Source organism: Podarcis bocagei (assembly GCF_964188305.1).
Source record: "Podarcis bocagei genome assembly, chromosome: 16".
Classification (NCBI taxonomy): domain Eukaryota; kingdom Metazoa; phylum Chordata; class Lepidosauria; order Squamata; family Lacertidae; genus Podarcis; species Podarcis bocagei.
The window spans coordinates 35,086,700-35,111,001 of NC_138142.1; the positions used below are offsets into that span (position 1 = coordinate 35,086,700).

General features: G+C 48.3%; 1 protein-coding gene and 1 long non-coding RNA gene across 2 annotated transcripts in view; one reads left to right on the forward strand and one right to left on the reverse strand.

Moving 5' to 3' along the window:
* LOC308575376 overlaps positions 1-24,302 on the reverse strand; it is a 137,794-nt gene that overhangs the window by 30,296 nt on the left and 83,196 nt on the right. The window lies entirely within an intron of this gene.
* The window catches only part of KCNN3 (potassium calcium-activated channel subfamily N member 3), a 95,000-nt gene that overhangs the window by 2,545 nt on the left and 68,153 nt on the right, over positions 1-24,302 (forward strand). Inside the window, exon 2 of the mRNA XM_081173562.1 lies at positions 15,012-15,107. Within this exon, the coding sequence (XP_081029688.1) occupies positions 15,012-15,107 (96 nt within the window). The remainder of the gene's footprint in view (positions 1-15,011; positions 15,108-24,302) is intronic.

Consider the following 24,302-nt stretch of genomic DNA (forward strand, 5'->3'; position numbering starts at 1 on the left):
CTCTAACCTGACATTCGAGCTTCATGGGCACCAGAACTGTAGGGGGCAGAATTAAGGATGTTGCTCTGGCTTGGTATCTGCTGAGAGTTTTTATTGCTTGGGAGTTGCCTTCCCCTTGGGGGCTGTTGGCTCCCTATCTGAGCCCAGTTAGCCTTGCGCTGCCCTGTGGCACGGAGTTCCAGAGGTGAACTCTGTGCCGAAAACTCCCCTGTTTCAGCTCATTGATTGTGGAGATGGGGAAACTCAAAGCACTCTGTATGTTGCTGGACTCCCGATGGATTGGTCATGAGTGATGGGAGCTGGAATTCCGCCACAGGTTCTCCATCCGTTGTTAAAGGAGTGGTGCTGGAGGAACGAATGTTTAAAGAATGACAGTCCTCGGTTGTGTGGACAGCTAGATACTGCTACCAATAACTGACATAATATTAAAACGTATTTATTTATTGTTAATTTTGTTGACAAATAATTTCCCAGCGGGCGTCCCAAAGCGTTTTGCAGTATCGTGAAAGCATATATCAAACAGCTGCATGTGTTTAAAAACAGTTAAAATATTAGCGTATTTTAAAGACAGTCTTAATTTTATATATAACACCCATCTTAAAACCGTAAGAACAATCGCTCATATATCATATAGATACAAGTGAGCTTAGCATGTCAGACTCAGACCTGGGAGAGCAGGATTCGAATCCGCACCCAGCCGTGAAGCTTAGTAGGTGACCTTGAGCCAATCGCTTACTCTCAGGCTAGCCTACCTCCCAGGGTTGTTGTGAGGATAAAATGGGGTGTAGGGGAACAACGTAACCTGCCTTGAGCTCCTTGGGAGGAAAGGGCATTGGGGCATTGCCTGATGTTTGCTCCCCTCCGAGGGGCCTGGTATGGAGAGATAGACTGCCAAGGGACATGGAAGTTCATACTTAGGTAAAAGTAAAGGGACCCCTGACCATTAGGTCCAGTCGTGGCCGACTCTGGGGTTGCGGTGCTCATCTCGCTTTATTGGCTGAGGGAGCCGGCGTACAGCTTCCGGGTCATGTGGCCAGCATGACTAAGCCGCTTCTGGCGAAACCAGAGCAGCGCACGGAAACGCCGTTTACCTTCCTGCCAGAGTGGTACCTATTTATCTACTTGCACTTGACGTGCTTTTGAACTGCTAGATTGGCAGGAGCAGGGACCGAGCCACGGGAGCTCACCGTGTCGCGGGGATTCAAACCGCCGACCTTCTGATCGGCAAGACCTAGGCTCTGTGGTTTAACCCACAGCGCCACCCACACACAGGTGGATTGATTTTGCCCCCTGAACTAGCTCGTTTGGAAAAATTGTTCCATACGCCACAGTAGTGGGGTAGAGAATTTTAGGCTTGGGGGTTCAAGCCTCTCTAACTCCCCCCCTCTACAGCCACACTTTTTAAAGTCTCTGCTTTGCATCCTCCATGGATGTTTCTGTGTGGCTGGAATGTGTTCTTGAACTCTGATAATGCGCCTTGTTTTCCTTGGAGGAAAATGTCGTGGGAATGTAGAATCATCGCGTTGGAAGGGACCGTCCGTGTCATCTAGTCCAACTCTCTGCAGTGCAGGAATCTCAGCTAAATGTAGAAACTAGCTGGAAGTACAGACGTGAAAATGGGCATCCGTTGCCCTGCCCACTTTGTCCTCTGGCCCCGCCCACGCCTGGCATGTGGCCCCCAGCAGGCAGTGTGGCCCTCAGACTGAAAAAAGGTCCCCTCTTCTCCTCCCATCACTGAGCATGTCCTGTCTCCCTCTGTTCCGCCCCTGCCCCCATTTGTGTGTTTGGCATTGTAAGCTCCATGGAGGCGGAGACCTGGCTTACCCTCTAGGAATCTCCCTCCGGGGACATCTATGCTGCTGCTTTTCTTTTCACAATGACACTCTGCAGCATTTCAAGGTGCCTTTCCTTCTGGGAGGGCAGAAAGTGGCTGCAGTGCTTTAGCATCTGACCAGCAGGGTTGATGGGCAGGGCTTGAGCTATATGAGTGCACAGGGGACTGGGGAAGCTTCAACTCTCCAGGTGTTGTTGGACTCCAACTCCCAGCAGCCCTAGCAGCTGGCATGGCCACAGCAAGGAATGATGGGAGCTGTAGTCCAACCAATAATCTGCAGGGCTAAAGACTCTCCCATCTGTGGCCCAGGTGAAAATTTTAATTTTAGTTTTTTTATTTTAATTTTGCCGCTTCTTCCTGGCCTCTTGCTAAACACAGATAATGGGGGGGGGGGGGGGAGCACACCGCGCCAGGCTTGCAAAGTTGTGGGTGGGATTGGGAATCTTAAGGGTGAGCATGTGTCCTCTCTGTCTGGCTCTCCACGCAACACCCCTCGCTGGTTCTGCATTGCACCCTGATTATTTCCCCCAGGCTGGACTGTGTCCTTGGATTCCCGATTGTGGCTGCCTCGATTCCCCGCCCCTTCCTTAAGCTCTCTGCCTCCATGCCCTATCTGCATTGTGGCTATAACAACAGGCATACCTACTTGTTGTGAGGATTCTGTGGAGTGATGCATAAATGAGGGTTAGGGGAAACTGTGATTTCCCCCCCCCCCCAACATTGATTGCATTCATATCCCACCATTTTCTCCAAGGAGATCAGGGCAGTGTACATAACTCTCTTCATCACCACAACAACCCCATGAGGTAGGTTAGACTGAGAGGGAGCGACTGGCCCAAGTCATACTGCCCTGCCTTGCAAGGTTGTTGTGAGGATACTGTGGAGTGATGCATAAATGAGGGTTAGGGGAAACTGTGATTCCCCCCACATTGATTGCATTCATATCCCACCATTTTCTCCAAGGAGATCAGGACATCTCCACAACAACCCTGTGAGGTTAGACTGAGAGGGAGCCACTGGCCTAAGGTCACCCTATGATCTTCTTGGTCAGGTGAGGATTTTAACCTTGGTCACCCAGGCCCTATTCCAACACTCGAACCACCATACAACTATGGCCCTCCCAGATGCATAATCCTTGACCATTCTGGCTGGGGGCTGATGGGAGCTGGAGTCCAGGAGATATCACTGCACCCTTCTGTGTGTGCATTTAATATGAGGTCCCTGATTGGTTGGGACATGGGTTTAGGAAGCCGCCGAAGCCCTCCAGGTGTTGCTGGACTCCAACTCCCATCATCCTTGACCACTGGCCATGCTGATGGGAGCTGGAGTCCAGGAGACATCACTGCACCCTTCTGTGTGTGCATTTAATATGAGGTCCCTGATTGGTTGGGACATGTGTTTAGGATGCCGCTGAAGCCCTCCAGGTGTTGCTGGACTCCAGGTCCCATCTTCCTTGACCACTGGCCATGCTGATGGGAGCTGGAGTCCAGGAGACATCACTGCACCCTTCTGTGTGTGCATTTAATATGAGGTCCCTGATTGGTTGGGACATGTGTTTAGGAAGCCACCGAAGCCCTCCAGGTGTTGCTGGACTCCAGGTCCCATCTTCCTTGACCATTATCCATGATGATGGGAGCTGGAGTCCAGGAGACATCACTGCACCCTTCTGTGTGTGCATTTAATATGAGGTCCCTGATTGGTTGGGACATGTGTTTAGGATGCCGCCGAAGCCCTCCAGGTGTTGCTGGACTACAGCACCCATCACCCCATGTGCTGTCTGGGGGCTGCTGGGAGCTGGAGTCCAGCTGCCTCCCCCCAGGGCACTGGGTCCAACCCCACTCAATCCCTGGGATGAATGCTAAGATATTCTCCCTTGCCCTGATTGCTTCTGATTTCGACACCACCTTCCCCGCTCTCCTGCCAGGCTCGCCTGGGTACCTGCGTGTCTGCATTTAGAAGGCTGGGGGAAGGAGTGAAGTTCTCTGCGGGGAAGGGAACGTTGGCATGGGAACTCTTTCCAGGGCCTGAGAAGCCTGGCGGGGAGGCAGGGCTGCTCTCTGGGGACTTGCCAAGGAAAATCACACACCCTCACACTCTTTTCTCCCCCCCCCCACCACCCGGAAAAAACCACACAAAACAAAACCCCACGAAGAATGTGTGTGACGCTGGCACTTTGCCACCTCTGGGGTTGGTGTGATCCGGAGTCTGCCCCTTGTTGCAACACAATAGCAGGTCCCAAGGTTAGGCTGGGGGAAGCGTTTCTTTCTTCTCATGCCAGTTGGTAGCTAAATATATCTCTTGCCTTCTCTCCCCCCCCCCCCCAATCTTGATTCTGCATTCACTCCTTTCCCAGCTCTGAGGAAGAGCTGCACTTGATATCTTTTTCTAAAATATATATATTAAGGAGGTGATGGAGATCAAGTCAGCTAAGCAGTGTGAGCTCCCAGCCTCAAATCCCTGCTTCCTTGTGCGGGGTAATCTGCGCATCCTCAGGGGCACCCTTGTTTTATGCAGATCCTTACCTTCTTATTTTGTTTTTTTTTCAAAACCCCCCTCCCCAGTTGAATTTTAATAGCAGCTTTCAGGAAAAGGAAATGAAAGGAAAATAAAAGGAACTAGAAAGATTAAGTTGCCAGAGTTCCAGGGTCTGGAAACCAAGCCTTATGAGGAATGGTTGAAGGAGCTGGGTATGTTTAGCCTGGAAAAAGAGGAGATTGAGAGAAGAGAGGATAGCCATCTTCAAATATCTCAAGGGCTGTCACATGGAAGATGGAACAATATTGTTTTCTCCTGCTCTGGAGCGTAGGACCTGAACAAATGGTTCCAGGTTACAAGAAAGGAGATTCCAACTGAATATCCCTCAGGAGATTGTGGACCTTTGCATTAGCTGAGATTCCTGCATTTCAGGGGGTTGGACTAGATGACCCTTGGGGTCCCCTCCAACTCGACAGTTGTATGATTCTGTAATTTACTGAGTTGACCATTCCCTTCGTTACTTAGAAAAACATTAGTGCATTTTTGTTTCCTTTTTATCAACATATTTGTTAATCTTTAAAAACTTCATACAGAGGAAACAATGGAAAAAGCACAGGATGAAAATAGGCAGACCCAGAAATGTATCTGCTTGCTTGTTGAGTTGCTCAAGTTTGTCATCTGAATCAAAGCTACTACAGTGGTACCTTGGGTTAAGAACTTAATTCGTTCTGGTGGTCCGTTCTTAACCTGAAACTGTTCTTAACTTGAGGTACCACTTTAGCTAATGGGGCCTTCCGCTGCCGCCACGCAATTTCTGTTCTCATCCTGAAGCAAAGTTCTTAACCCGAGGTACTATTTCTGGGTTAGGGGAGTCTATAACCTGAAGCGTATGTAACCTGAAGCGCCTGTAACCCGAGGTACCACTGTGCACACCAGATTTTATCAAACTGTTCTGCTGCTGTTGGAGGGTTACGTTCCTTGGGCCCTGCAGGCTCTGTCTGTGAGGTTCTGGATATTCAAGATGAAACTGCAGAGATGCAACAGTCAGAGCTAGGTTTCCTCCTTCCCTTTCCCAAACTGACTTTTATTCTCTCTCCCCTGCTGATGTGTAAATAAATCTTGCCAGCCCAAGGTCTGGTTGGAGCGTAGCTGTTGTGCCTGTTATGAGCTTGAGCTGAAATCTAGGAACTGTGAAATTTTTAGGAGGGGTGATGGGACAAGTGAGATCCTGGAAGGAAAAACTTAAGCACTCCTGAAAGCTGTCATCCTCACTTTGTTTTTTTTACCTGGGAGTAAATCCCATTGGACACAGTGGGGCTTCCTTCTAAGTAGACTGAGGACTGCACAGTTAATCTTGTTTGTTCAGTGAGAGAGGCCGTAGGCACTGTGTGAAATTTCTCAAATGAATCTGATAGAGCTTAAAGATCACCATAGAACCGTAAAATTGTGGAGTTAGAAGGGACCCCAAGAGTCATCTAGTCCAACCCCTCTCACTCTCCTCTTTTCCTGGCTAAACATACCCAGCTCCTTCAACCATTCCTCATAAGGCTTGGTTTCTATAATAATAATAATAATTTATTATTTGTACCCCGCCCATCTGGCTGGGTTTCCCCAGCCACTCTGGGCTGCTTCCAAAAATACAGTAAAATATCACAGATTAAAAACTTCCCTGAACAGGGCTGCCTTAAGATATCTTTTAAATGTCAGGTAGTTATTTATCGCTTTGACATCTAATGGGAGGGCATTCCACAGGGCGGGCGCCACTACCGAGAAGGCCCTCTGCCTGGTTCCCTGTAGCCTTGCTTCTCGCAATGAGGGAACCGCCAGAAGGCCCTCGGCGCTGGATCTCAGTGTCCGGGCAGAATGATGGGGGTGGAGACGCTCTTTCAGGTATACAGGACCGGGGCCGTTTAGGGCTTTCAAGGTCAACACCAACACTTTGAATCGTGCTTGGAAACGTACTGGGAGCCAATGTAGGTCTTTCTAGACCCTAGATCATCTTGGTCGCCCTTCTCTGCGCATGTTCCAGATTGTCATCAAGTCCACATTCACAACATACATCATAGCTTCTCCCAAACAATTCTGGGAGTTGTAGTTTGTCAAGGGTGCTGAGAGTTGTTAGGAGGTTCCCCCCTACAGTTCCCAGAATGGTTTAACAATCGATTCTTTTTCCCAGGAAATGCTGGGAATTGTAACAAAAATAAAAACACATTATTGTTATTTTGGGTGTGTCTGGTGCTATACAGAGCCCAAGAGGACAGGGCCCTGCCCCTATGAGCTTACAGTCTTACAGGTTTGACCACAGGTGAAACAATAGAAGAAAACTGGAGGGCTATGTTATGTACTGAAGTTCGCACCCTGGGCCAGCAGGGGGATACTGTAGATAGTTATGCAAATAAGGGATCGAAAGTGACGTTCAGTGATTGGAAGTTTTAGAAAATTGTTACAGTTGCATTGTACAGGAGCTCTATATAAGAAGGCTGACTGAACCCTTCAGTTCAGTTCTGTTCTGGCCTGTGAATAAACAAGAGCTGTTTGGAGAATCGCTGTGTCGTCTGATACGTTCACCCACAACTTAACAGCCTAGGTAAACAAGGAAGTGATATGCAGTGGTTAAGCTCAGTTAACAGGCACATTTTGAGTGTGAGAGCACTGAGGGCACCTGTCACAAAAAAGCTGCTTTTAGGGGAATGGACATGGCCTAACGCAAAATGGCTGCAGTGTGACACAAAATTAGAGAGATAGCCACCCCATGCAACTGTATTCTTACCACAGGAAAACAGTTTTTTCCTGCTGATCCTGATTGTGGCGATTACACAATATTGATTTTTTTTTTTTTACACACACAAACAGATGCTGTTGCTGTCTAACAGTAACAGGGAGCAGCATTCCTCAGTACCAGAAAAAATATGCAAGGTGGCCACAGTCACTCTCATTTTGCAGAAATCGCTTAGGATGTCCCTGCACATTTCTTCGTATTTATTAAGGGTGCTGAGAGTTGTCGGGGACTCATATTCCCCCTCACAGAGCTGATTTCCAGAGTGGTTTAACAATCGATCCCTCTTCACAGGGAACGGTGGGAATTGTAGCTCTGTGAGGGGAACGTACGCCTCCTCTGAAGAACTCTCAGCACCTTTAACGAACAACACTTCCCAGAATCCTTTGGGGGGAAGCCATGACTGTGATACCATAGTGCAGGCATAGGCAAACTCGGCCCTCCAGATGTTTTGGGACCATAGCTGTCAACTTTTCCCTTTTCTTGCGAGGAATCCTATTCGGAATAAGGGAATTTCCCTTAAAAAAAGGGAAACGTTGACAGCTATGTTTGGGACTACAACTCCCATCATCCCTGACCACTGGTCCTGTTAGCTAGGGATGATGGGAGTTGTAGTTCCAAAACATCTGGAGAGCCGAGTTTGCCTATGACTGCCATAGTGCTTTAAACAAGGATGTGAATATGGCTTAACAGAGGCAATTTCAAGTACAGTGATACCTCGGATTACATACGCTTCAGGTTACAGACTCCACTATCTCAGAAATAGTGCTTCAGGTTAAGAATTTTGCTTCAGGATAAGAACAGAAATTGGGCTCTGGCGGCGCGGCGGCAGCAGGAGGCCAAATTAGCTAAAGAGGTGCTTCAAGTTAAGAACAGTTTCAGGTTAAGAACAGACCTCTGGAACGAATTAAGTACTTAACCCGAGGTACCACTGTACAGGACCCGGCCAAACAACTGTGTTGGTAATAATGGTCACATACACTATCCATTTAAAGCACTGAGTGCTGTAACCAGTCATGGCTTCCCCCACGGAATTATGGGAACTGTAGTTTGTTAAGGGTGCTGAGAGTTAGGAGACCTCCTCTCTTTCCCCTTGCAGAGCTACAGTTCCCAGAGTGGTTTAAGGAACAGTCCCTTCTCCTCTGGGAATTATAGCTCCGTGAGGGGAAGTGGGGTCTTCTAACCACCCTTAACACATGTCGTCTCCCAGAATCCTTTGCGGGGGAAGCCATGACTGTTCAAAGCGGTATGATGCTGGTTCACATGCAGACTGCAGATGGGACCAATCTCTTTCTGCCCTGCGAGGGCTGTCGTTACCCGCTTTGCCAGCCGGACCAGGGCAGAGGAGGTGGCGGGCAGCACCCACAGTTGAGGGGACAGCTTGGCAGCTTTCTGCTCTCGATTCCATGCCGTTTGGCTCAAAGGAGAGGGTGGCACGCTTTTTGCGGTGGAGCTGGAGATTCCTGGGAGCTATAAATAATGCTCCGCAACCGCGCCTCTCCCCACCCCAAAAGCCCCAGTTCCTTCCCCCTGCCCTTCCCCGGCCAATCCTATTGTGTTCAGGAAATTGGAGCTGAGTTGGCAAGGGGCACCCTTTGCGTGGGCGGCTGGGGAAGAGGGGAACTAACAGCTGTGAGCAGAGGCGGGCAGAGAATTCCCTTCCACCAGGGCTGGGCTCGGGTGGCGCCTTGCCAGCAGTGCCCCTGCAGGGATGCCAATCAACTTGCCTTTATCCTTAGAAATCTGCATGTTGCAGTCGTCGTCGTCTTCTTTGAAATGGGTAACATTTTGTGCCGAAACCTTTTCCAGTTCCTCCCTCTTGCTGTTCTGCTTTGAGCCCCCATGGTCTCCCAACCGGGTATGCCTTTTTGTTTTGTGGGGTGGGAGAAACAGAGTTTTTCTTTTTGGAGGGGGGCTGAATGCAGAGGAGCGGCTTCAAGCTGATTATTTATTGCATGCATATCCCACCTTTCCCCCCCGTACAGACTCTCCCCCTCCTCTGTTCATCCCCACAACAACCCAGTGAGGTAGGATAGGCCAAGAGGCCCTGACCCCAGTAAGCTTCATGGCCGAGTGGCGATTTGAACCCTGGTCTTCCAGGTTGTCATCCAACACCTAACCACTGCACCACACTGCCTGTTATTACATTTCTATCCCACTTTCGTAGAGGGACCTCCAGGTGGCATACATGGTTCTCTCTCCCTCTCCATTTTAAACTCACAACAACCCTGGAAGGTTGGATAGGCCGAGAGATTATGGCTACAGTGGTACCTTGGGTTAAGTACTTAATTCATTCCGGAGGTCCGTTCTTAACCTGAAACTGTTCTTAACCTGAAGACCACTTTAGCTAATGGGGCCTCCTGCTGCCGCCGCGCTGTTGGAGCCCGATTTCTGTTCTTATCCTGAAGCAAAGTTCTTAACCTGAAGCACTATTTCTGGCTTAGTGGAGTGTGTAACCTGAAGTGTATGTAACCCGAGGTACCACTGTATTTTGTTGCCTTAGAACCGGACCCCTGGGGCGCCAGTCAATGTGGACAATGTCCAGGGAATTATGGGAATTGTAGTCCAGCAACATTTAAAGTAATCCAGGTGAAAATAGATTTCACGCAAACCCCCCCCCCAAACCTCCATAGTTACATGTGAGTGGTTGTATTTTCATGAGGTTGCTATCTTCCTCTTGCTTGAGCGAAAGGTCTGAAACTAGACATAAAACAAAAACGGGGAGGGGGGAAAGGTTAAGCCTGCTTCCCTCACATCCTCAGACCCAAGGTGTGGAATAACGGCAAGGGGAGAGACTAGTTCTCCCCAACAGCCTTGTGAGGTGGGCCCAAGAGATGGCGACCGTCCCAAGCTGACCTTGTGAGCTTTGTGGCTGAGTGTGGATATGACTGCATCCCTTTTCCACCCTAGACTGACACTCTTGAACCACATGGTTAGAGTGCTGGGGTAGGACTTGGGAGACGCCAGTTTGAATCCCAGCACAGCTTCATGAGTAAGGCACTTGGCTTGAGTTGAATGGATGTGGCTAGACTCCCAGCTCCTATCAACCACAACAGCCGTGGCCAATGGTCTGATTGCTCATGTTTAGTTGATTTGATCCAGGTAGCGTTTAACAAAGAGAGTATCAATTTCCCCCCGGTCTCTTTCTTGTCTCTCATCTTCAAATACATAACGCAGCAAGGCCAAACTATTAAGAGAGATCGCTCCATCCCAATTTCTGTGCTTCTTCCTTGCCTGTTCTCTGCCAGCAAGTCCAAATCTATTCCAGGCTAACATAATAAAAAAATGAAACCCTTCACTGATTTCTCTGGCAGGAGGATTTTACCTCAGACCTTGCCATCCAGCATAGCTACCTGTATGACACCCCTGTTTAACAAGGGGATGGAGCAACATCAGGTCTTTCAGTGTTCGAAACTAGTCATGCGCCGGGCGCATTTTGCACCTGGCTTTCGACCACAAGTGAAGATTCCTGGGCGCCTAACATCTCTGCCATTTTGAGGTGAATACCTGGGGATAATTGGATCTGGACTGCTTTCACCTACTAACACCCTGATCCTGTAGAATTCTATCAGTTATATTTTAACTGCACAATCGGAATTAATTTCTGGAACCAAAATGCTTTTTCTGTGCAGCCTGATCACAAGCAGTCACCATTAAGAAAAAGGGGACGGAATAGGCCAATATATATGTGGACTGTCCCTGGATCAAGCGACTTTTCTTCTTTAAGTTCTCAAAGCTCGTAACCTAGCTCAGGGTTGACATCTGAACTAGCCAGATGCTTAGCTGAGAATCAATCACAGCCAGTCATTTATCTGAAAAATAAGGCTTTAGAGCTGTTTTGCCCCCAAATGGCAACTAGATGTTATGTTTTGGCGACTGCAACCTTGGTTTAAAGGAGCCATTTTGGCGCCTAGCTTACATATCTGAGTTCCTAACACTGGCAGGCTTTATGGATTAGAGCAGGGGTCAGCAAACTTTTTCAGCAGGGGGCCGGGCCACTGTCCCTCGGACCTTGTGGGGGTCGGACTATACAGTGGTACCTCGGGTTAAGTACTTAATTCGTTCCGCAGGTCCGTTCTTAACCTGAAACTGTACTTAACCTGAAGCACCACTTTAGCTAATGGAGCCTCCTGCTGCTGCCACGTTACCGGAGCACGATTTCTGTTCTCATCCTGAAGCAAAGTTCTTAACCTGAGGTACTATTTCTGGGTTAGCGGAGTCTGTAACCTGAAGCGTATGTAACCCGAGGTACCACTGTATTTTGAGAAAAGAAGAACGAATTCCTGTGCCCCACAAATAACCCAGAGATGCATTTTAAATAAAAGCACACATTCTACTCATGTAAAAAGACCAGGCAGGCCCCACAAATAACCCAGAGATGCATTTTCAATAAAAGGACACATTCTACTCTCGTAAAAACATGCTGATTCCCGGACAGTCCACGGGCCAGATTTAGACGGCGATTGGGCCAGATCCGGCCCCCGGGCCTTAGTTTGCCTACCCATGGATTAGAGAAAAGGAGAAAGGCTGGAGGTGTGGATAGGGGAGTTTCCCATAAAGCGGAATGTTGGAAGGTTCAGGGCTGGCGAAAGGAACTACTTCTCTGCACATGGTTAAAATTTGGAATTGGCTCTGAGAAGTGTGAAGGCAACCAACTTTGATGTCTTTAAAAGAGGATTGTACAAAATCATGATGGGCATGGCTGTGTTCTGCCTCCACTGTTGGAAGCGCTAATGTGCACCTGAATACAAGTGGCTGGGAATGGCAGGTGGGGGGAGTTGCTGGTTCGCTCAGGCCATAGCTGTCAACTTACAGATTTGAAAATAAGGGGCCAGCAACCTCAGAAATAAGGGATCAGCAGCCAAAATAAGGGATTTTCAGAGCACAGGTATGTTCGACTTCTGAGCCCCTCCGAGCCAAAGGCAGAAAGCCCAGCCAGCAGACAAACGAAGCCTCAAGCGGTGGTTCCCACAGCGCAGCAACCCGGCGAAGGGGATGCAGCAAGGAAAACCTCCGTCAACTCTCCTCTGGGAAGCGCTGAGCAAAGGCGAGTCCCCAGGCAACGAGGCCGATTTGATCAGCACAAGGCATGCAAGCTCCACCCCCCAGCCGTTCTTAGGCTCCTTATTGGGTGAGCAACGCAGTCAAGCAATGCAGTTGGAGCCTGGCCGGCAGGGAGGGAGGGAGAGGAGCTGCTTCCTTTGAAACCCGGGAAATTTAAGGGACATCATCAATAAGGGACAGCAGCGGGAGACGGTGCTGGGATAAGGGACTTTCCCGCCAAATAAGGGACGGTTGACAGCTATGGCTCAGGCCTTGCTTGCGGGCTCCCCCCCCCCCGGCGTGTTTGGCCAGCCACTGTGAGAACAGCAGGCTGGACTTGATGGTCTGTTGCCCTGACCCAACAGGCTGCTGTTATGTTCAGTGGGGATTGGCTATGTTCTGGATTGCAGCCTGTGGATTTTGGGAGGAAAGCAGTTTTGGGATGGGCAGGTGCGTGTGGGGGTAACCGCCGCCATTTGCTCTTTCCCCAAGCGATTTGCAAGTGGCTAATTTCAGGTCGCTTCGATCCATCCAGAGACACTAATTGGGTTTTGCGCTAGGCTGGGATGAGAAATATCTAAAGCCTCGAGAGGGTCAGGGCAGGAGTGTGTGCTTCTTGCGAATGGTACTAAGCATAATGAGGCTTTAATGCCTTTTTTGGTAAATGAAGGGGCTCTTTCCAACGGAAGGCTAACTCCTCCGTTCCTCAACGAGGGAGAGAGAAATCGATGGACAGTAATGGAGAGGATCAGAAGGAAATCGTTCTGAGAAATAACGTTGGGTTCTCCGCTGCCTGGAGGGCTTCTCCTTTAAGCTCTCCTAAAAATTGCCAGCAGTCCTTTGCTCTGCGGGGCTCCTGTGCCTTTTTAACAGCTGCAAAAATCCAGCAGGGATGTTTCACCTCTCCCCATTGTCAGCCCTGTTGAATTTCTGCAGGCGGAAGGGAGATAACGCAAGTTCACAACCCCCTTTCTAAGATCCACACTGTTAAGTTGTGGGTGAACGTATCAGACGACACAGCGATTCTTCAAACAGCTCTTGTTTGTTCACAGGCCAGGACAGAACTAAACTGAATCAGCCAGCCTGATTATATAGAGCTCCACTACAACGCAACAGTAACCACTTTCTGTAACTATCCAATCACCGAACGTCACTTTCAATCCCTTATTTGCATATGTGGACCTGAGAGAAAACTATCTACAGTATCCCCCTGCTGGTCCAGGGTGAGAACTTCAGTACATAACACCCACCACTGCCCAGTGGGTTGGGAAACAGCTGAATAAGCAATAAAGAGGGATGGGGTGGGGTGCATTGTGAACCCCGCTTTCTTAGTCACACCCACTGCCAACATGAGGACCCTGCTGGGTTTTGCTCTGAGCAGATGAGGCCCCCCATTTAGCAGAGCTATTCTGTACCTGGCTCTCAACTCTCTTCCGCTTTGACAGGGAGCTGCTTTTCGATGAATAAAAATAATAAACGATGTGCCCCTGAGCACATGCCGAGTGCAGCCCTCATAAATGCATCTCACGGCAAGGAGAGCAGCAGCAGCAGCAAAATGCTGCTAGATGCTTATTCTGCTTTTGCCTCCTGAAAAAGAATAAATCTGTATTTCTTTTTCTGTAAAATGAAAGAAGCCGGAGGGAGTAAGGGCAGGGAGGACGGCATACAACAACCAATACAAGCACGGTGGAGAAATGGAAAGGACACAGTTATTACCCAAGTAATATCCTAAACTAATGAGTGTGTGTGCACAGGAAAGTGTACTGGGGCCACCGAGGAAGCAATTACCATTAAAAAACAAAAATCAGTGAGGGATGTGTGCTCAGTAAATGAGGGCATGAATGAAAATGGTGATTATTTTCGTTCCAAGCTTTATTTTGCCCTCCAGGAACAGCAGGCAATGCACCCCTTGCAAAAGCAACTGATGGAACAAAATGCTTGTTAAGAAATCGAAATGCCTTTGCACTTCTTTGTGGCTTATTTTCTTTTTTTTTTTGGAGGGGGAGACAAGGAGACACGACTGGATCACTTTTATTTGACCTTAAAGCACCCAAGGATGGGGAAGCGTGTAAAGTCCCCACCCCCCTGCCCGCTGCTGTTTCAAAATCATTCAAAATCATCTCCCCAGCTCAAGCTGTCCTTAGTTTCTGAGAAATGAGGCTGCAGTCCTCACCCCAATTACCGGGGAGTAAACCCCATTGAATTCAGTAGGACTCCCTTCTGAGTAGATGTGGTTAGGACTCTGGTGCAAGTTAATAAATAGTCCAGATGGGATGAAGGAGCGTCTCCACCCCCATTGTTCAGCCTGGACACTGAGGTCCAGCTCTGAGGGTCTTCTGCTGGTTCCCTCACAGCGAGAAGTGAGGTTACAGGGCCTTCTTGGTGGTGGCGCCCGCCCTGTGGAACGCCCTCCCATCAGATGTCAAGGAAATAAACAACTACGTTTAGGGAAGTTTTTAATGTTTGATGTTTTGTTGTGCTTTTAATATTCTGTTGGGAGCTGCCCAGAGTGGCTGGGGAAACCCAGCCGGATGGGCGGAGTATTATTATTATTATTATTATTATTATTATTATTATTATTATTATTATCCATGGGGTCTTTTCCAACTCTACAGTTCTATGATTCTATGTTTATGTGGTACGATACTGCTTTATATGTATGGTGCAGACTGCGGCCTCAGTTATGTGGATTTCAGTGAATGTACCATGAGTAGGACAAATATAGGTTGCAACCCTGTTATTATTGCTATTATCCATCACCCTAAAATACCCTGCTGCTTCACACCCCCTGTGAAAGGGAGAAGGGCCTGCTCTGCAGGGTTATTGTGTGTGTGTTGCTCTCAACTTTACAGCTAACCTCTCCCTTCCTTCTCGGTTTGACAGGGCTCCATGTTCTCACTGGCACTCAAATGCCTTATAAGCCTTTCCACCATCATCTTGCTGGGACTCATCATTGCCTATCACACCCGAGAAGTTCAGGTAATGCCCCTGCGGTCCTACGAGTTGATGTTACATTGATTTCTCTATTATTATTATTATTATTATTATTATTATTATTATTATTATTATTATTAATGTATTACCAATTGCTTGAAGTTCCCCAGATGTTGTTGAACTACAACTCCCATCACCCCTAGCTAGCAATGTCAGAGCTCAGGGATGATGGTAGTTGTAGTTCAACAACATCTGGGGACCCACAGGTTGAGAACCGCTGAAAGGTTTCAGCAGAACAGCAGTCTTCTCCGGCTGGCAGTGCCTGGTGGGATTTGTAGTCCAAAAACCCCCAGAGGGCACCCGTGCTGGCGATGACTTTTGTGTATTTATTTATTTATAATTTAGCGCAGTTTATTTATATACTGTTTTTTAGCCTAAAGGGACCCCGAACGCAAGGAATGGCATATTAAAACGAAATACACACACCGTAGGGTGTGATAAAAGTGGCATAAATCAGTCAGCAAAATCACATCAGCCGGGGCACCCGCAGAGAGCTTTCCCTAGCTAGAGAACAAATGGGTGCTGTCGCCAGCTCTTCTTAAGGACTAGAAACCCCGAATAGACTTTTGAAACGCCAAACCAGTCTATTAACATTTCTTCTTTATGCTTCGGTGAAGAGTTTCATTCGCGCTTCTATGTATGCCACCTTGGAATCCCTTTTTGAGGAACGGCAGCTGAAAGATTTGAAGCTGCAGGGTAGCTAAGCTGTGGTCTTCTAGGGGTAAAGGTAAAGGTACCCCTGCCCGTATGGGCCAGTCTTGACAGACTCCAGGGTTGTGCGCTCATCTCACTCTAGAGGCCGGGAGCCAGCGCTGTCCGCAGACACTTCCGGGTCACGTGGCCAGCGTGACGAAGCTGCTCTGGCGAGCCAGCACCAGCGCAGCGCACGGAAACGCCGTTTACCTTCCCGCTATAAAGCGGTACCTGTTTATCTACTTGCACTTAGGGGTGCTTTCGAACTGCTAGGTGGGCAGGAGCTGGGACCAAACGACGGGAGCTCACCCCGCCGCGGGGATTCGAACCGCCGACCATACGATCGGCAAGTCCTAGGCGCTGAGGTTTTACCCACAGCGCCACCCGCGTCCCTTCTAGGGGTAGTCTGTGAATATTGACCATATTGGTGAATATTCTGGTTTGACGGATGAGAGTTGGGGACAGCAACATTTGGAGGGCCACTGCCCACCCTTGCTTTAAATGAAGAGTTTTGTGGGTACAACTTGAAGTAACCCCAAGTCATAGAAGGAAGGGGACTGGAATGAGGCCTGACAACTCCCAACATGCACCAGCCTGGAGGGGAAATTATTATTTATTAAATTTATATTCCGCCCTATACCCGCAGGTCTCAGGGTGGGCTATAAGTGTGGAGAGAGGATTAGGTTTGTCTTTGGGGTTTAGGCATTGCTGTGCAGCTCCTTGTCTCAGCACATTGACGCCATCCTGCCAGTAAAACGTGATCCCTCCCTGCCTCTCCCTCAAATTTTGGGGTTTCTTTAGAGCAGGGGTCAGCAACCTTTTTCAGCTGTGGGCCAGTCCACTGTCCCTCCGACCATGTGGCAAAGGTAAAGGTAAAGGGACCCCTGACCATTAGGTCCAGTCGTGGCCGACTCTGGGGTTGCAGCGCTCATCTCGCTTTACTGGCCGAGGGAGCCGGCGTACAGCTTCCGGGTCATGTGGCCAGCATGACTAAGCCGCTTCTGGCGAACCAGAGCTGTGCACGGAAACACCGTTTACCTTCCCGCCAGAGCGGTACCTATTTATCTACTTGCACTTTGAGGTGCTTTTGAACTGCTAGTTTGGCAGGAGCAGGGACCGAACAACGGGAGCTCACCCCATCGCAGGGATTTGAACCACTGACCTTCTGATCCACAAGCCCTAGGCTCTGTGGTTTAGACCACAGCGCCACCCGTGTCCCTGACCATGTGGTAGGCAGGACTATATTTTTCTTGGGGGGGGGCGCAAAATGAACAAATTCCTATGCCCCACAAATAACCCAGAGATGCATTTTAAATAAAAGGACACATTCTACTCATGTAAAAACATGCTGATTCCCTGGGCCGGATTGAGAAGGCGATTGGGCCACATCCAGCCCCCGGGACTTAGGTTGCCTACCCCTGCTTTAGAGAGCTGATTTTCGCACCTGTGTGAAAATATATAAAGTAAAAAAAATATGTGTGGATGCATTGGGGGAGGGAGCTTTCCCTTTCTCCCCTTCCCCAAAAATGCTTTGTGATCAGTAGGAAATGTTCCATGGACCCAGATGGCTTGAGATCCCATCCTTTTTTTTTGGGGGGGGGTGTAGCCCAATGGGTGACAACTAGGCCTCCTCCTTGCCACTGTCTGGCTGTGGGTTGCCAAGGTTACCAGAGCAATTGACACGGCTTCCTGGCATTTTTGTTTTTGCTGATTGCATGTTCTCCTGCCCGCTTCCAGCAGGCTTGAATCGGGTGCTCACAATCAGGCTTTGGGTTTATTTGGGGTTTTTTTTTTGGTGGGGTGGTGGTATGGGCGCTAAACTAAACCCACAACCTTTCATGCCAGGCTCATCTTTCCCATGAGGCATTTCCTCCTCCTCCTCCTGCTCTTTTTTTTTTAAAAAAAAGTTAGACCCCCACATTTGTGGATTAGGTCTGGCCTCTGAACATGTGCAGAGTGCCCTTCAAACGGTGCAGAAACCAAGTGGATGAGAGGCATGGAAGTGAGCGTCCAACTTCAGCGTGTGGCGATACCTGACGCTTTTATGTATATACGAAGATAATTGGGTGGAAGAGGGGATTTTATTATTAATTATTAGATTTCTTGCCTGCCCTTCACTGTTAGTGAGGCGACGCTACAGTTTCAGATGGGCTTGTTGACAGCACTGATCAGCGAGCCCCTCTTTGAAAGCAACATTCAGGAGCTCTCTTGAACCTTCCCAATGCTCCTTTGGAACTGTGCCTTTTATTTTATTTTATTTTATTGCAGAAAACAGTCTCACAGGCCAAATTAGGAGCCGTGTTGGGCCTAGTAAGATCTGTAGGCCGGACGTTCCCTAACCCTTTCCTAGTCCAGCCACGACTCGACTCTGGCTCCTTTACACCCCCCTTACCCCTCAGCTGCCAATATTTAAAAGCAATGAAAGAGGAGCTGGAGAACAATTCACACTGTTTTTCTTTCTTTCCGTATTCTGTTTGGCCTTGGCTTAGAAAACCCACCCCATTCCCCTCCGCAAACGAGTATACCCAGTGGTTCCCTCTGAAATCCACCATTGCCGAGGTCACCCTGACCCCATTGCTCATCTCCTCCTACCCCACAGATTTTATTAGCTCTGCAGCGTGCCAGGAAAGCGATGGGAGAAGGAATTACTCCTTTAGCTGTGTGTGTTTTCCTTGCTTGTTAAACGGGAACCGCTGCCAGATGGAACTGATTCTCGGTCTGAAGCATTCATGGGGGTCTTTGGGTCCAGGCTGGGTGTTTGTTGGGTGCAGGTAACTGGCCTTTTTGTTGTTGTTTTTTAAAAGATATTTATTAAAGTTTCCAATTTTTTTGCAAACAAAAGAAAAAACAAACAAAAATATTAAAAACACTTAAATTTCACACCTTATTTTCTTGTAACTTATTTCCCCGACCTCCTCATACCTCCCCTTCTTGTATACCCAGTTTAAATTGTTTGTACAGCAAATCCTTATCTCAACATCTTAGATTATTATAGCTTTAAATTCTTGCTTACAAAAAGAAAGTCGTTTTATCATAGTTACTGCTTGAAACTTGATTTCAATCCAGCATCATTCAACATTCCTTAATTTTACAATATTTTTGTAAATAGTCCTTAATTTTTTTCCAATCTTCTTCTGCCAACTCTTCTCCCTGGTCCCGGATTCTGCCAGTCATTTCTGCAAGCAACTGGCCTTTTTGGAGTCACACTCCCCATCGCAACCCCCATCTCACAGAGACTTCCCCTATTGCAAATCACAATTATTTCTGTGCATTTCAATGTTATTTTGTTGATTTATAGCAGGAATAGGCAAACTCCAGCCCTCCAGATGTTTGGGACTACAGTTCCCATCATCCTTGACCACTGGTCCTGTTAGCTAGGGATGATGGGAGTTGTAGTCCCAAAACGTCTGGAGGGCCGAGTTTGCCTATGCCTGATTTATAGCATTTATACCCTTTAGCCAAAATGGCACTACAAAAGGGGTGATGTTTTGCCCCTGCACCTCCAGATATCAAGCACAAAGTTGGGGGTGATCTCCAGAACCCCCCCCCCCACCATCCCTTTCCCCAGCTCTAGGCTTGGGGCCGGGGAGGTAGTTTTTGGGGGACTGATCCTGCAATGGAACTGCAAGTGGATCCCAAGCAACTGGGGAAATTGGCTGCATTATGATGTCATGGTAAACTGTGGTTTGTCATTTTGGGGTTGAACGTAGCTTCTGCTGGGCTTCTGCATGCACCGCCCCCTTTTCACCTCCATTTTTGAACAGTTTAACCACAGTTTAGGGTGTGGGTGCAATCTTAACTATGGTTTGTTTGAAACAAGCTGACTTTGTAAACTGTGGTTTGAAGTTGGCTTGTTTCAGACAAACCACAGGGTGTTTTTTTGCTTCGGGTGACAAGACACACTGTAGTTAATCAAAACTGTAAGAAGAAACCTTGAAGCTTTTCCTGGTCACGCCAGCAGTGAGGTGGGGAAGAGTAAGAGCCCAGGGTGGAAATTGGGCTTGCTCCCATTTTGATAAAACCATGGTTTGTTGTGATGTCCAAAGGCAACGCCTTTCTTACAGCTCCAAGGCTGGAAGGAGAGGGAGGGCTCATCATGCCCTCCAACAGAATTGTGGCCTCCTGTTTCTGTACTTACACAACTGCTTCGTGGCAGGTAGGCATTCAACAAAGGTAGCAACTCAGAATGCTGCTGCTCTATACCAAGAGAAGCTTCAGATTTTGAGTTTCTGCCCGTCAGACACTAAAAATAAATTGTGTTTGAGAGATTTGTTTGTGATGAGCCTGCACACTTGCCTACGTCTTTCGGGCTTCTCGGAGTTAATGATATTTTGTCCGCTGAACTCCTTTTTGCTGTTGTCATTGCTGAGTTTTCTGTGTGCTTGTCTTCCTGATTGTTTTATTTTTAGAATGCATTTTTACATAAGCCAACGAATCTGGGAAAGGTAGCATATAACGTTTTAAATAAATTAAGCACACCCACCCAACCCAAATTTGTATATCTAGTAAAAGCTCCCTTGATAAATAAATAGATCCAAATTTGCATGTGCCCATTGGCATACATTATTTTACTTCTCTCGGGGCTCTCGCTTCTGAAATTTCAACTTTTGGCCCATGTATTTTTAAAACACCTATCTTGAGGTCTAGAACCATCCGAAAGAAAGAAAGAAAGAAAGAAAGAAAGAAAGAAAGAAAGAAATTGGATATTTCCGGATGTGGAGTTACTCATCTGGTATAAAGCCTGCATTTTGCAATTATGGGGTCTCCAGAACCATCTAATAATAATAATAATAATAATAATAATAATAATAATAATAATACCCCGCCCATCAAACATTAAAAGCTTCCCTAAACATCTCTGAGATGTGGGATTTCATCCTAATTGGGACCAGCCCACCCATAAGGCAGAGGGAGGCAACTGGAAGCAGGATCCGCAGGGACAACAGATTCTGATGCCTATCTTTCTTCTCCTCCTCGTTCCTGCCGTAGATCTTCCCTCGCCCCCTTCTTTCCTGGTGCCATTTTGGAGTCTGTCTTGGGATGGCGCTGGGTTCTCCCGTTGGTGGTTTCCCGTCTCGATCCTCCTAGCATTCCTCTGCTTCCAACCATGACAGTGGCTGTGTTCTGCTTGCATGGCCGGAGGCAGCAATGATTCTGAATGAATACCAGTTGCTCTTGTGCCCTTCTAAACCTGTTTTTCCAATAAGGGCATTCTGGCTGCCTCTCCTGTTTCAGTGCCGCCACCAGCTCTCCCTCAGGGCTAGTCTGACGCCTGTTAACGGATTGCAGCTCTCTTTAGAGGGACGTGTTCTGTTTGGGAGTGTGCTGTCCGTATCAATTTGGAGCGAGCCTGCTCCCGTGTTGGTGGAGGGAGGGAATTGGGGGCACATTTGTCCGTTGTCAGGCAGCTGTCAGCGGTCCTAAGACCTAATGGAGAAGTGGAAGGCTGTAGGGGTGGGAGCGCGGAGTTAACCCTCGACGCCATGAACTGGCTGGATGCAGAGGAGAGGTGGGACGCTCCAGCTGGGGAACCCCCAAAGGAAGAAGACTTAGAGCTTGGGGATGGGTGGTGGGACTGTTAAGTTGTGGGCGAACATATCAGACGACACAGCGATTCTTCAAACAGCTCTTGTTTATTCACAGGCCAGAACAGAACTGAACTGAGGAGCTCAGTCAGCCTGCTTATATAGAGCTCCAGAACAACGTAACTGTAGCAACTTTCTAAAACTATCCAATCACTGATCGTCACGTTCGATCCTTCATTTGCATACAAACTATCCAATCACTGAACGTCACGTTCGATCCTTCATTTGCATACAAATTATCCAATCACTGAACGTCACTTTCGATCCTCATTTGCATAACTATCTACAGTATCCCCCTGCTGGCCCAGGGTGAGAACTTCAGTACATAACAGGGACGACGATAGGTGGTCAGAGGGAGAAGACAGGGAGGAGGTGTTGCCTGAAGCTGAAGCGGTAACAGGGTTTAGTGAGCAGGGAGGCCAAGAGGCGGATATGAGTCTGGCTGGTGAAGAAACATGGGTGTCTCAGTGGGGCAGTCCCCTGTCCCCTCAGCTTAAAGGGTCTGGAAATCAGGGGTGGGGAGCCGCCACCCTGGGGCCAAATATGGACATTGAGACCTCCTTGTCTGACCCTTAGGACTCTCCCTGCATTAGTTGCTCCGCCCACTTTTTGCCTCTGGCTCCACCCACCACTGTCATATGCCTCTAGGCCCCCGGAAGGCCGCCCAAGAGGGAATGCAGCCCTCATTCTCAAAAGGGTATGTCATGCAATCGTAGCATGGGGACAGCTTTGTTTAGCACTGCTGTGAATGGGGCTGCCTTGATTATTGAATGAGCTGTCAGGGCGACTCATAAAACCATGTTCCTTTGATGGACCCCCGTGGGCGATTTACCTGCAGGGATGGGAAGTCGGCTGTGCTCTAGGCGTGGGTGGCGAGGTATAAGAAACAGCAGTTTTGGAATAACACGTACCAAAATACATAAAATCTGTCAAAAGAGCAAACCCTAATATATTGTGAAGGAGATAAATGATTAGTTTTATCATTAACGAAAGTGATAAAAATCCTAACACTGTCCGGCAAAGTAATATACAGTGGTACCTTGGGTTAAGAACTTAATTTGTTCTGGAGGTCTGTTCTTAACCTGAAGCACCACTTTAGCTAATGGGGCCCCCTGCTGCTGCCGTGCCGCCGGAGCACGATTTCTGTTCTCATCCTAAAGCAAAGTTCTTAACCCGAGGTAATATTTCTGGGTTAGCAGAGTCTGTAACCTGAAGCGTATGTAACATGAGGTACCACTGTATACCGTATTTTTCTGTGTATAAGACAAGCTTTCCCCCCTAAAAAAATAATGTAAACAATTAGGGGGCATCTCATACTCTGGGCCATCTCCTCCCATTTTCTTAAACCCGAGTCTCCAAAAATAAGGGGGCATCTTATACATGGGGGCGTCTTATAGACGGAAAAATATGGTATATATTGCTTGTCCCCTGATTACTTTCAGGTTAGGTCAGTTTTCCTTGAAGTTGTGTAGGAGACTTTAAATCCCTGGAACAGCTCAGTCGGTAAGAGCATGGGACTCTTAATTTCAGGGTCAGGGGTTCGAGCCCGATGTTGGACAAAAAAGATTCCTGCATGGCCTGGGGTTAGACTAGATGACCCTCGTGGCCCCTTCCAACTCTACGATTCTGCGAGTGGTTCAGAGGGTGTACGACACAGCTGCATCTAGGAGCCTATGATCCAGCCTGAAGCTGGGATGGCTGGCACGCTATTGCACAGATGGCCTCCTGCTGCTGCTGTGACAATACACAGCCGCTCCCAGCTGCCCTTTCACCCTGAGTACACAGAGAGAAATCGGCTTCGTGTAACTAAGCATGAACCCGGCAGCTGCGGAGGGTGCTAATCCCACCTCCTCGCCCTGTGCAAAACATCTGCTTTCTTCCGCTCTGCTAGGCTCAGCGTCTCTTCCCGGTTTTTCTCAGGCCCCCGTAACCCAAGACACGGCGTTTTTGATACTGGTGGGAGCCAGGAAAAAAGGAGGAGAATTTGCCTTGTTGGCAATTTCCTCCTCCTTTTAAGAAAAAGATGCCCGGAGATTGCAGCGCAGAATGCTCTGCTGCAAATGCAGGGATGCATTTCAGAAGAGGAGTCCAGAACAGGGGGCAGCAAACTTTTTCAGCAGGGGGCCGGTCCACTGTCCCTCAGACCCTGTGGAGGGCCGGACTACATTTTGAAAAAAATATATATAAATGAATGAATTCCTATGCCCCACAAATAACCCAGAGATGCATTTTAAATAAAAGGACACATTCTACTCATGTAAAAACACGCTGATTCCCGGACCGTCCACGGGCCGGATTTAGAAGGCGATTGGGCCGGATCCAGCCCCCAGGCCTGAGTTTGCCTACCCATGGCCCAGAAGGATCAGGTCAAAGTTTGACCGTCAAAGGCCCATCTTGTGCAGTATCCTGTTCTCCCAATGGCCACCTCGATGCCTCAACAGGAAGCCCACAAGCAGGACCCGGGTTCAGGAGCTGCTGGCCCCATCTGTGTTTCCCAGCAGCTGCGATTCAGAAACATTACTGCCTCTGACTGTGGAGGGAGAACGTAGGGAGATCCTAGCCATTGTGGCTAGCAGGCATTAATAGCCTTCTCTGCATATTTGCCTAGTTAGTTCCCTTTTAAAGCCGTCCAAGTTGGTGGCCATCCCTGCCTCTTGTGGCGGGGAGTTCCATAGTTCAACTATGCCTTGTGTGAAGAAGGACTTCCTTTGATCTGTCCTGAATCTTCCAACGTTCATTGGATGTCCCCATGTTCTACTTACGGGTAGGTAGCCGTGTCGGTCTGCTGTAGTCGAAACAAAATAAAAAAATTCCTTCTAGTAGCTCATACCAATAACGAACTTAAAGGTAAAGTAAAGGTAAAGGGACCCCTGACCATTAGGTCCAGTCGTGACCGACTCTG